This window comes from Chiroxiphia lanceolata, chromosome 12 (genome assembly GCF_009829145.1).
Source record: "Chiroxiphia lanceolata isolate bChiLan1 chromosome 12, bChiLan1.pri, whole genome shotgun sequence".
Classification (NCBI taxonomy): Eukaryota; Metazoa; Chordata; class Aves; order Passeriformes; family Pipridae; genus Chiroxiphia; species Chiroxiphia lanceolata.
This window is the reverse complement of record NC_045648.1, coordinates 3066278-3078478: the sequence shown is the minus strand read 5'-3', so window position 1 is coordinate 3078478 and position 12201 is coordinate 3066278. Positions and strand designations below refer to the sequence as shown.

Below are 12201 nucleotides of genomic sequence, written 5' to 3'. Positions count from 1 at the left end.
CCCTGGCAGGCTTGAAAGCAGCAGAAAGTAGGATAAAACTGAGGCTGCTGTAGACTGGTCATCTTAAATTTCATTGCTTCCCCCAGTGTGTATTTTAAGTTATGTCAGGGATATAAGAGTAAACATTTTCCTTTTTTTTTTTTTTTTTTAGCATTTCAGTACATCTAAATATACCAAGAAGCAGTATTTAGAGGCAGGCTGCTGTGAGCCAGAGAACTGAAAGGCTGACACAGTAATCCTGAACCACAGCTCCTTTTTTCTGACTAACACAGCAACAAAAATGAAGTTTGGTATTTTACAACCACAGGGGCAGAAGACAGGAGCATTTCACCCCAGTTCTGACCTCTGGTTTGGCCCAAGACCGAAAGGGGAATCCTCAGGCAAGAGAAGGAATCCTTGCATGTGATTAATTCACATTTATCATCTGATAAATGTGAAGACCTACAAGATGCAGGAGCCCACAGCAGCACATCTGTGAGAAAGGATCTTCCCTTGTGGAGGGCTCCATTCTTTCCTTTTTTTCCCACTTAAAAAGCTCAGTTTCAGATATCCAGACACTACCCTGGGCACTTGGCCCATGGTTAAACATTGCAAAACCAACACAACAAACAAAAGGCTCCAGAGCTCCCTCCATTCCCCAACACACCAGTAGCTCCTCTCCTTCCCCAGAGAGCCAAAAGGGAACAATTCCCCTGCTGCTGGGAACTGCAGTGGGGAACTGGGGGGGCTCAGGATGCTCCTTGTATGAGTGGGAAAGGGGAACAAGGCCTCCTGCCAGCTCACACAGGATCCCCCACACCAGAGAACACACCCGGCCGTGCCCAAGCACAGCCCCAAACCTCACCAGAGATGCCAACCCAGCCTGGCATGGGGCAGGTCAAGGTGAAAGACCTTTAGGAGAACAACAGTGATGTTTCAGCAGATGCAGCTCATCTGTTCCTGAGTGTTTCTCCCACAGGTGCTCTGGGCTGATCAGGAGCTGCTTTGTCCAGCAAGATAAAGACTCACAGTGCATCCCTGCCCTGCCGCTGGCTGGGATGGCAGCTGCATGAACTTGGAAAAAGCACAGATTCACTTGTTAGGGGAGATCAATAGTTTATTAACTTAAAAGGTCAGTTCACCAAAGCTCCATCTTTCCTTGGGTTTGGCCCAGGCAGGTGAGGACCGGTGGCAGTGTGGCTTTCCCCCCTTCCACCTGGCTGAGGTGAGCTCTAGTGGGCAAGCCCAGGCAGGGCACGTGTCACTGCAGCTGAAACCAAGCAGGGATTATCCCAGCTCTGTGAGGGACTGGTGACATTTCACACTGAGGATTTCATTGGCAAAAGGTTTAACTCATAAAAACTATTAACAATGAAAATCAGAACATGCAGCGTAGGAAAGAGTGTTTACATATGTCTGGTGCAAAGACTGGCTTTGCAGGGTCAGAGAGGAGAGAAAAGGAGAAGGAATAAGACACAAAAAGGTACCCCACTCCCATATAAAAAATAATCCACAGAGAAAAAACAAGGATTGTATAAGTTATTTTTTAAAAATCTGTAAAACAACATAGCCAAGGATATTTTAAACACAATTATATAAACACCACATGACTTACTATTAAGAGAGAGCATGAAAAGGTTTGTTTCGGGGGAGGGTTTTGTAGAATTAAGTTTCCTGTCTGGATCCCCGGAATGTCTCATCTGGGAAATAGATGCCCGAGAAAAATCACTGCCGTGAACAGGAGGATTTTGTGAGAGAGAGGGGTATACCCAGCAAAACAGGGGAAGGATGATGACACAAAATGCCAGAAGAGATTAACTGGGACAGCATCTCATTTAGAGGAAGGATCTAGCTCGTTCCAGAACTGAATCAATCAGCAACTTACTCGCGGTTCCAGGAGGGAAATACATTTCGTGGTAAGGCCGGTCCGTGCGGACAAACCCCACCAAATCCCTAAGACCCCCTGTAGGCACACGGGTTTTGCCTGCCTGCAGTTCCCTGCTGGGCTGACACACCTGCAGAGCCCCATGGGTCAGCTCTCGCTTTGGTCCTCAAACCTCCAGTTCTTGCCCCGGCCAGAGGGAAACAGCGACTGACCGAATCCGAACAGGAATTCCAGAGTGGGCTGTAGGGCACCGCTCCAGAACCGCCTGGTTCATCGTTTTACCTATGTACAGAGCCGTTGGCATTTCAGGTCTGTATCAGCTCTCACCTAGCAGAGAAGGGTACCGAAAAGCGAGCCACAAACGGCTCTTTCCTCACAGGTGTGGAGTCCTGCATCCCTCGCGGCGAGGGCTCCCGCCAGCCGCTCGGAGCGGGCAGGTCAGTAGAATTTCTACGAAGAACCAAGCGTGTGTACATGGATCATGCATCAGTCCCTGCTCACGAGGAGTGTTTGAGAGTATTAATATCACCGCTTGTCTGCTGCTCCCAGGACGTGATCACTCAGGATACAATCCGATCTCTGCTTAACATATTGCTATAGAAACGCGCTGACAGTGATATTAAAGCTATCAAACTTAGGAGCGAAATGCTTGACAGCACCATGTAAACTCTCCCAAAGCTGAAAAAATAAACTTTTTGTCCTAAACATTTGGCAAAACTGGGCTGGCAGTCGGTGGAAGTCCTGGATGGACGCAGCCGCTGAACTTTACCCAGCCATAAGACACGTCTGACAGCAGAACTGCACAAACAGCTTCTTTTCACAGAGCTTGTTTGATTTCACCATCTCACAGAAAGTCTTGTCAGCTGGGAGGCCAAGGCGAGGAACAAGAGAAAATGAGAGCAGATTAACATTTTAAACAAACAAACATTGCACATAACAGGCGGTGCAATTCGTTCCAGTGTTTGGGGAGAGAGAATTGAAAAGGAGTCACTTTTTAAGGGCATCTTTCACATGGTTTTAATGAAGGAATAAAGGGGCTCTGCAGCGAGTGGGAGAATTAGCCCCAAGACTAAACTATAACGAAATACAAACACTTGGATGTGTTTGAGCAACAGGCAGATATCCTGGCAGCAATGCCAGATGAGCCACCTGCCTGGCTCAGCTGGAGCCCAGCCCGCTGCAGCTGTGTCCCAGCAAGCCCAGGAGCTCCAGCACTTTTGGCTTTACACAGTGAAGGGAATCCCCCAAACCCCTCATTTTTCCTACCAGGGAGGCACTGTGGTGCCCGCAGCTCTGTCTCTTACCGTTGGTACAGGTTTCATTTGTTACACAGGAGCCACCCAGGAGGCTGAAACCTTCTTTACACCGAAGGCAGTTCCCACTGGAGCCTTCACAGGCTGAGCAGTGATCGTCACACCTGGGGACAGAGACCCTGCTGTGGTCTGAACCATTAACACCCCGATCTGGCCACCTAAAATGGGCCATCAGCCAGAAAAGATGTGTGCCAGCACTGTGACATCCAGACTGAACTAGAGAATGTGGAAAACAGCAAATCTGAACCTTGAAAAGTTATTGAAGCCCTGGGAAAATGGGGTCAGTGGTGCCAGCTCAATGCCCAGTGACATCCCAAAGGCTCTTGCCTGCTGGGAAGATTTAGTGAGACATGAACCTCTCCTTCCAGCAATCCCAGTTACGAAAAGGACTGTGAGGGGAACCTGTGCTGCTCCCCTCCTTTTCTTCAGGAAGAAGAGCCCAGCAGCTGTGCCTCCTCCCTGGGGACAGTGGCTTGTGGAAACTGTACCTGAAATCCCTGGGAAGGGATGCTGGTCCCTTGTTCCTCCCTGATGGAGACCCAGTGCAGGTGAGTGAAACCTCAGGCAGGCAGGGACTGTGTTGTGTGTTCCCAAGTCACCTTTAATCCTTCCCTTTCGTGTTTGCTTTAATGAGGCTGAATCCACTCCCACTTCCCACTTGAAGAGCAGATGCCGGAGAGTGGGAGCAAATTGCTGCCTCCCGGCACCTCCCTGTCTCCTGCACGCAGCCCCTGCTGGGCCAGGGAGTGGGGAACACTCCTCAACGTGGCCACAGGGCGAACGGAGCAGCTTTAATTGAAAGCTCCAGTATTTACCCAAATATTACCATTCCTCCCACACCTCCTCCAGAGAGCCCAAGGCCAGGGCTGAGCCCCTTTCACCGTAGCCCTAAGACACCTTGGCTGGCTCCAGCAGGGGAGTTCTTAAATCCACAGGGCAGGGGTGTGTGGGGTCCAGCCCCACGGCTGCCCTGGTTCCCTCATCCCTATTTTAATCTTCCTAGTAAACAGCTCCAGCTGTGAGCTGTTTCTGGCATTACTTTATCATTGCTGACAGCGCTCCCCCATCGGTCCCAGCTTTGCTCCGGTCGCCACCGGGGTGGTTCCGTACCTCTTGCAGACCTTGTTGGGCAGCCCGTGGCTGTCGGTGGGGTAAAAGCCCTCACGGCAGGCAGGGACACAGCGCCAGTGGGGTGCAGGGCCCTCGAGGGTGCAGGGGGTGCAGTCCTCCTCTCCCGGCCCTGTGGGGACAGGGAAGAGGGCAAAATGGCATATGAGTGATTTTGGAGACAGTCCAAGTGTGGCCACAGCCCCACATAAGACAGGGGGCACCAGTTTGGCTCTGCTCAGCTTCCATCTCAAAAATGCCAGTTCCCACCCCAAAAACTCCCAGCTGGGACTCAGTGTCTGTCCCTTTGCAGAACCAAGAGTCGGCCACCAGGGCTCAGTGGGGAACAGCACATCAAAATCCCCTCAGGCCCATGAGCCACCACTCCCAAGCATGCACTAGTTTGGGCTTCCCACCCTGCACAGAGTGGAAAAGGAGACGCTAAACTGGGCTGTGGAGGAGCTGGAGGAGGGAAGGGCTTGGAACAGGAGCTGGGAAAGCAGAGGACCCCACTCTGACGCCAGCACGTTGTAGCTGGACGGCAAACTCCAGTGATGGAGGTGTTATCATTAGAGGCCTTCCATGCACCAGACTTGAGAAATGGTTATGCAGCAAAAGGAGGCGAGAAAGGGCTGGAAAAATAATTGTGGTGGAGTACATTTACACTGACTGGAATAAGAATTAGAAGAGAAATAATTTTCTTATGGGATTAAGAGCCTGTTCCCTTCCACGCTTGCCAACAAGATCAATAAATATTTTGGATTTAGTCTAAGGAAATTGCCCATGTATGATAGAAGAGGTTCACGCCACTGAACATGAATTGTCTGGAGATCATATTATCATCAGATCTATGATGATTTCGAGGGCAGGCACAAACATTAACAATGGAAAATAATTGGACTTGCAAGAGGCAAGAAATGCAGGATTTAAAGGGAACGGGGAGCGGCTTTGGGCAGCTGGGGGAAGGCAGCAGTGGCCAGCCCGGCACCGAGGGGCAGTCAGGATAACACACCTCAGCTGCCTGACATTTTTATCCGCTGCAAACCCATCTTCCATCACTCCAAGAGGGTTTTATGGCCTCCCCCACAACCTTATTAAACTAAAGCACCTGGCTTCGGGGAGACCGGGAAATAAAAAACAGCTCCAATAAAAATGTAAAATCTCCCTAAAAACCTTTCCAGTGTGAACACATACAGTGTGGGATGTGCTGGAGAGTTGGGATTGCTTCCCCTCCGGCACGCTCTGCCTTGGCTCGTAGTGGATGTGGTGGGTATTTGCTCCTGATGCACAAGGGATTTGGGGTTTTGCATGGGGATGCTGTGGGGTGAAGGATGTACCTGTGCTGGCGGGGCAGGTCTCGCAGCGCTGGGGCTCCCGGCTGAGGTACATGGCAGGCTGGCACTCGGGCACACAGCTCTCTCCTGCCAGGCTGTTGGGGAAGCAGAGAGGATGTTTGCCCCCAAAGCTATGGGCTCTGGGGACTCAACACAGCCCATCCCCAGCTCCACACCCCCCAGTGTCCTATGGCAGCCTCAGCCTGCAGCGTGTCAGAAAGCCAGCCAGTGCTTCAGGAGAAATTAAAGTCCTGCCTGGACCAAAGGGACGGCTGCAGGTTCCTTAATTAATTATCCGGGAGGAAATAAAATTATTTTTTTCCCATGGGCAGCCAGCCAGGCTCTCCCAAAGACCTTTTGCACGATTAAGGCTCCCTGGAATCAAAGGAAATTGGTTCAGTGCCGTGGCTGGGCCGGTGCTGCTTCACCATGGCAGGGATGATTTGAAGTCCTGGCTTAAAAGGATATTGGACAATAAAAAACAAGCGCCGTGCAGATTATGTCTGACAAGTGCCTCCACTTGTGCTCTTCCAAGGGAGTAGATAATCTTTTGGCAGTGGGAATTTCTTTGTCTGAGCGAGCCCCACTGCTACACCGTGGCTCTGACTCACAGTGCCCGAACACTGCAAAGTGCTATGGGATCATATTCCCATGAGCAACTGGGGATGGAAAACAGCTCCTCCCAAGTGGAGCTCTTTGTCCCACAGGTGCTTGGGGGCCAGCAGCGAGGGCACCCAGTGTTCCTCACAGGGCCAGGGCTGCCCTGCTTGCACCAGCATTGCTGGAAAACCACCATACTACACTATCTCCACTCAGCAGGTATATTGGATAAAATTTTCAGCGTGGATGAATCTGAGAGAAGGGTTTCTGCACTTGCAGGGATCATTCCCAGCCTGCCTGGCACAGCTCAGCCTGGGACCAACCCTACACAGCACTTACCCACCACCCTGGCAAGAGCTGCAGAAAAGGAAATTAAATTTAAATAATGGTTTTCAGCTAAGAAAGGGACACTAATCACCACCTAGTACCATGGAAGCAGGATCTTGGGTCTTTAACTAACTCACTCTCTAATTTGCCATCGGAAATCCCAAATTTAAACCAATGCTGCAGGTATAAACTCGTCCCGTGCTGGTGTTTTACCTGAATCCCTCTTTGCATGCAGTACATTTGTCTGCTTCGCCAACACATTTTTTACAGCTTTGATGACATTTCAGACAGCGTTTCTGACCTTTCAAAAAACAAAGCAAGGCAGGGAGAATGAAATGCGGACAGTGATTTGCAAGCAGCAGTCAGAGCTGTAAAACCCCACTGCACCCCAGCGCCAGCTCCCCAGGGAGCAGAGGCACATCCACCCCAGTGGATCCCTGCTATTGCAAGTGACCTTATCTGTCACTGCTTGCTAAGAAGAAATATGCTTTGCAAGCAACTAGGATCATTAATTGCAGTCTTGTAATTAAGAGCCGAGTTGAGCACCTCTGCTTTGCACCACCCTCCGAACACCCAGAGGTTTTGCCTCCTCCCTTCACTGTGCGCAAAGTGTGTCAAGGGGGAAACTCAAAGCCAATACTCAAAAATCAAGGCGTGTTCCTCCACCCATAGCGCTTAAAATAAAAGCAACCCCTGTACACCCTCATGCTACAACTTGCAAGTGATAAAACGTCCTTACGTTCCTCGGCGTAGAAGCCGGTGGGACACAGCACCACGCAGGTGTTCATCTCCTGGTGGTGGTAGAGGTTCCTCTTGCAGGCCGTGCACTGGGTCGGTCCCCTCCCGAGGCAGCGCTCGCAGCCCTTGTAGCACCGGCGGCACCTCCGGGCGCCTTTGTCCCCAAAAAACCCCGCGGGGCAGGAGCTCACACACATCCTGGGGGAGGAACAGAGAGCACCTGGGCGTTGGTGCCAACTCCCGCCTCAGGCGCCTGCTGCCATCCCCTCGCCCACAGCATCTGGGGTGCCCCCCAGCCTTGGAGGAAATTTGGGCTCGTTTATTTTTATTCTTAAGATTTAGGGTGCCTTGAAAGTCATGGGTCTGTAATACAGACTCAGGGACTCTCTTGGCCCAGCTACAGGTAAACTTTCCCTGTGCCAACCCAAGAGACTGAGGAGCAGAAACCCCAATTCCAGAAATGATTTGTCACCTTACCTAGCTGTCCCTTGGGCGTGGCTGGCCCCAGCTGGTGATGCCAGTGCTTCTTCCCCAGCAAGAATACATAGCCAAAGTCCTTCAGGGCTCTAGAACTTTGTATCCCCCACCCCATTGTACCCTAATCCAAGGCAGGGATCCCCACACCTCCTCCTCCATCTATTTTATCTCTTGTATCTTTCTCTCTGCAAACATCTATCACCCACACTGAGGTGCAAGACCTGGCAAAAGGTGCTGCTGCTGCCCAGGGACCCCACAAGGACACCCCACCACCTCACCTGCCAGTTTTCATGCTGCCCAGGCTGTAGTGGATGCAGTTCAAGCACTGGTCGGCGTTGGGACCATCACAGCCCTGGTCGCCGCACTCGGGGTGGCACGGACCTGGGTGGGGAGAGACTGGTTCAGTGGGGGGAGAAGCTGAGAATCCCCCAGACCCCACTGCCAGGATGCCCTGAGCACACCCTCCCTGAACTGACAGATGCTGGGAAAGGGCTGGAGACCCTTCACCTGTCTTATCCTATACCTATTATATTATAAATTTTATCCTATCTATCCTATGGAGCTGCAGGGCTCTGGGTGCTCATCTCTCCTGCAGATCATCCTTCCAGAAATGTATCCTACCCACCCACCCTCTGGCTGAACATTGGTGCAGAAGTAGCTTTGAAAGAGTGACCTGCTCCTCAGGGACCAACAGGGACACCCACCCCTGCCCAAGGCAGAGGAGGGAAGGTGGGCAGAGCTTTTTTTACCCCTCAGACAGCTGCACCAGCAATTTGTGGCGGGAGCGCTGGGATGGGGAGTTTTTCTACCTTCTAATTTCACCGTCCTGCTGGCCGCAGGCACTGCTCCTCCCAGCCTGCCTCAGTCCCAGGCAGGATCAGACCTTGTGGCTCCCCCAGTTCATCAGAGTTTGCATTTTCCAAGGCACTTTGGGGGGGATGTGGCAGCTCAAGCTGACATTTACCCGTGTACTCCTCCTCCTCCTCTGCCACCTCCACCTGGCTCTGCAGGAAGGCAGCTCTCGATGGCTCCATCTCTGATGTTGGCACTTCCAACGACCTTCCACGGGACTGGGGCCCACCCAGTGCAATGTAGGGATGCTCAGCTGTCCCGTAGAAGATGAGGCTCCACTCCTTCAGCTTCCCTGTGGGGCAGGCACAATGTCACCCATCCTGCTCCCTGTCTCACTCGGCCCTGCGGGACCCAGTTTTCAGGGAAGCAGGAGGAGCATGGACTTGACCATCAGGGCATCACCACTGGCACAGCAATGCAGAAGAGCAAACAGTGAACACCCAGAAATGCTGAGGAGCCCCTGAGCTCCCAGCCCACACAGAAGCAGCTGTTTAAGGCACTTACAAGGGATTTTTAATTCTATAAATCATCTGACGAACCTCAGCAACACCATAGACTTCGTGTCCAACACTGGAGAGAGCCAGTAACTTTAAAAGCTACACAATAGAGGATTATTTCTGTCTGACAAAAGCCGCCTGGCACACACTGGATTATTTCTTGCTGCTGCAGCTCCAGCCATCCCTTTGCCCAACATATCAGAGGTCTGAGCTTGGCACCCCTCGAGACACTGTGGGAGCCACCAGACTGTGGTGCACCTGGTAGGACCCCCCCAAGGCCTTACACCCACACCAAGACTCTCCACGATCCACATGGCTTTGGGGAGGGAGCCCAAAAATGCTGCTGCTTCTTTCCAAGGCTGTTTTTCTTTCGATTCTCCATCAATGCGAGTCACTTCATGCCTGTGGCGTGCTCGGCTTTAACTCCTAATCCCTGCGTTTCCAGGAAGGGCTTAAAATTTCCAATACCCAAATCCCTTGGCTGTCCCCAAGGGATGAGAGGACCCACCTGCTGCACTGAGCAGTGCCAGCGTGGAGCCTGCGAGGCAGCTCCGCTGGGGAAGTGCCTTCACTGAAAGAATTAAATTTGCTTTAAATCTAAAATATCCCATGTGAAGAAAGCACGGGCTGAACAGGGCTCATGTGGGGATGCAGCAGTGCCAGCAACAGGACACCCATATTATTTAATTGGTATTAGATTAACCAATTTAGTGGTATTAAATTAACATTTAATACCAGTTTCTGCTACGAGCTGGGAGCACCTTCCCTCTTTTTCCTCCCGCTTTACCCTCTCTGCTTCAAACCCGGTGCAGACCCTTTGAGGGGGTGCCTAAACGCTCTCATTTTCATTTCATTTTGCCGAGACAGGTAAAGCTGAGCCCTGATGCCCTTGAGGGGCTCAGAAACACCCGCCATGAACTGTAAATACTGGGGAAAAATCAGCTCCGTGGGCGCTTTGCTGCCGCTCTCTGAGTTCAAAAGATTTCGGGTGAAGGCAGCAAACAGAAACACTTTGTGCTCAATGAACGAACCCCCACGTGCACCTCCCGCCAGAAAATCATGTGGGAGAAATTTTTTAATATGCTCCTGGCTTCCTATCAATGATTGTGTGGATTTAAAACCCCCACAACACACGCCAGCCCCGGGCAGGATTCCTCATGCCCCACTGCCACCAGCCAGAGAGGTGGCTGCCCCTTCCTGGTGGGGCCAGATCCTGCCAGCACAGCTCCTTTGCTGGAAGCAGGTGGCCAAGCCAGGGAGAGGGGGACACAGGGACATGCAGGGGGCCAGGCTGAGCCCAGCCACTCCCTGCCAGCACAGTGGCAGCCTGGGGAGGATGTCCGTCTGTCTGCAGCCCGAGGGGCATCGTCCCCTTGCGCCATTGCACAACCAGCCCACGCGCCAGATGTCCCAGCAGCGAAGCAAAACAAACAAACAACAATTACAGCTCTTGGGTTTCCTTGTTTTGGCTCATTACGGTTTAATTTTGGAAACCTGGCTCTCGGGTGCAGCGAGTTTTGCTGCTGCTGGGAGAAAATCCACTCCCGGCTCAGCCAGACTGGCAGCCTCCTGTGTTCAGGGCTGATGTTTTATTCCCACTTTTGAGAAATTTGGGCAATACCGTTTTGCTGGAGACCATAAAAACTCCCAGCAAAATATACAGCCAAGTGAAATAGCCTGCAATGAGCTTTGGGAGTGAGAGGGGGTCCTCACCTTGCACGGCGGGGTTGCGCACTTGGGATGGCGTGTCGTGGATCTCCAGGGTCCACTCCCCCGCCGCCCGCTCCCCCCAGCAGTGGACAGTCATGAACTCCCAGCCCTTGAACCCCTCGTTGGAGTGGTCGAACACCCTGCAATGGTAATGCCACGCGCCAAGAAATGTGACTTCGGTTTGCTGGATTTTATCAGAAAAGGTAGAGAGGTGATTAAGGATTAAGGTTAGGATTAACGATTCCTTGCATGCACCCACCCTTGCATGGAGCCCTTCTGCAGCAGAGACCTGAGCATGCCCCCACCTTCCCAAAAAACCCTGAGGAAACTCGCAGCAATCCCCCAGAGGACACATCCTGGCTCCGGCCGCTCTTACCTCCTGGCAAGGAGCTGCGACCTGGTTCCTGCTGGAGACACGAGGCTGATCTGGAGGTCTCCCCGGCGTGGGTGGGAGATGCTGAGCCTCACCACGACGTGCTCCAGGTACAGCACGTGCTGGTCACGGTGCTCAGCGCAGCCGCTGCTCAGGGTGCTGGCGCGCAGCACATGGTCAGCTCGGATGTACCTGCCAGGGATGGGCAGAGCATTGTGATGGGGACAAATTCCCAGCAGTATGGACACCCAATTATACTTGAACCCAGTCTCCTACTGCTATCACAGCAAAAATTATCTCCTCCTCCACTGCCATTCCCAGTGTCCTAGCATGGGAATTTGCTGAGTTGCCGCATGGTAACAAGATGGATTTGAACTGCTCCGAGGATCTGTCCCTTACGGGCTGCAAGGGCACTGCTTTATTATAATTAGCAGTGCAGTGCTCCTCTTTGGGCTGTAATTAGTGTCTGTATCAGATAAATAGCTTCATGAACACACTTGGCTCCACATTCATTCCTGTTTTGCATATGCAAGTCTTCCAGAGACTTTTCTGATTAACAACTCTCTCACTCTACAGCCAGGCAGTGCTAAATCAGGAGGGTCTATTGGGTCAGATCTGTGATCCCACCCTTTAACCTAGCAGGGACTGACCTACCAAGGATGAGATGCAAACCTAAGCTGGTTTGAACCCAAAGCCGAATTCAAAGATCCCAGACAATGGAAATTTGGAAACCTTTACAACAAAGCACCAGTTTTTGGTTCCTTCAATTGAAAATGTTTGATGGAAGAGAGCGAAGAGACCAGGACATCACTGCTCATGTAGGACCCAGCAGGCAAGTTGGGTTTGGTCTCTCACTGTCAGCCCTCAAAAATTCCCTGCTGATCATCCATCTGGGAAGTGAAAGTGGATGGTGTGGATCACTCTGACCATAAAATCCATAAACATCATCTTGTCTGCCCATGGACTTGTCCCAGCCACCCTGATTCCTAATTTCCCTTTCCAAATGTTG

The 12201-nt window shown here is 51.8% G+C and overlaps 1 protein-coding gene across 3 annotated transcripts in view; it reads right to left on the bottom strand.

The window, feature by feature from the left end:
• Window positions 1-1080: 1080 nt before the first annotated feature.
• PCSK6 (proprotein convertase subtilisin/kexin type 6) overlaps window positions 1081-12201 on the bottom strand; it is a 49278-nt gene continuing 38157 nt past the window's right edge. For all 3 annotated transcript variants that reach the window (XM_032700269.1, XM_032700268.1, XM_032700271.1), the window contains 10 exons: window positions 11196-11384; window positions 10823-10959; window positions 8725-8904; window positions 8039-8141; window positions 7285-7481; window positions 6759-6846; window positions 5622-5713; window positions 4288-4417; window positions 3169-3281; window positions 1081-2727 (listed from right to left, as the gene is read on the bottom strand). In XM_032700269.1, the coding sequence (XP_032556160.1) occupies window positions 2630-2727; window positions 3169-3281; window positions 4288-4417; window positions 5622-5713; window positions 6759-6846; window positions 7285-7481; window positions 8039-8141; window positions 8725-8904; window positions 10823-10959; window positions 11196-11384 (1327 nt within the window). In that variant the 3' untranslated portion in view covers window positions 1081-2629. The remainder of the gene's footprint in view (window positions 2728-3168; window positions 3282-4287; window positions 4418-5621; window positions 5714-6758; window positions 6847-7284; window positions 7482-8038; window positions 8142-8724; window positions 8905-10822; window positions 10960-11195; window positions 11385-12201) is intronic.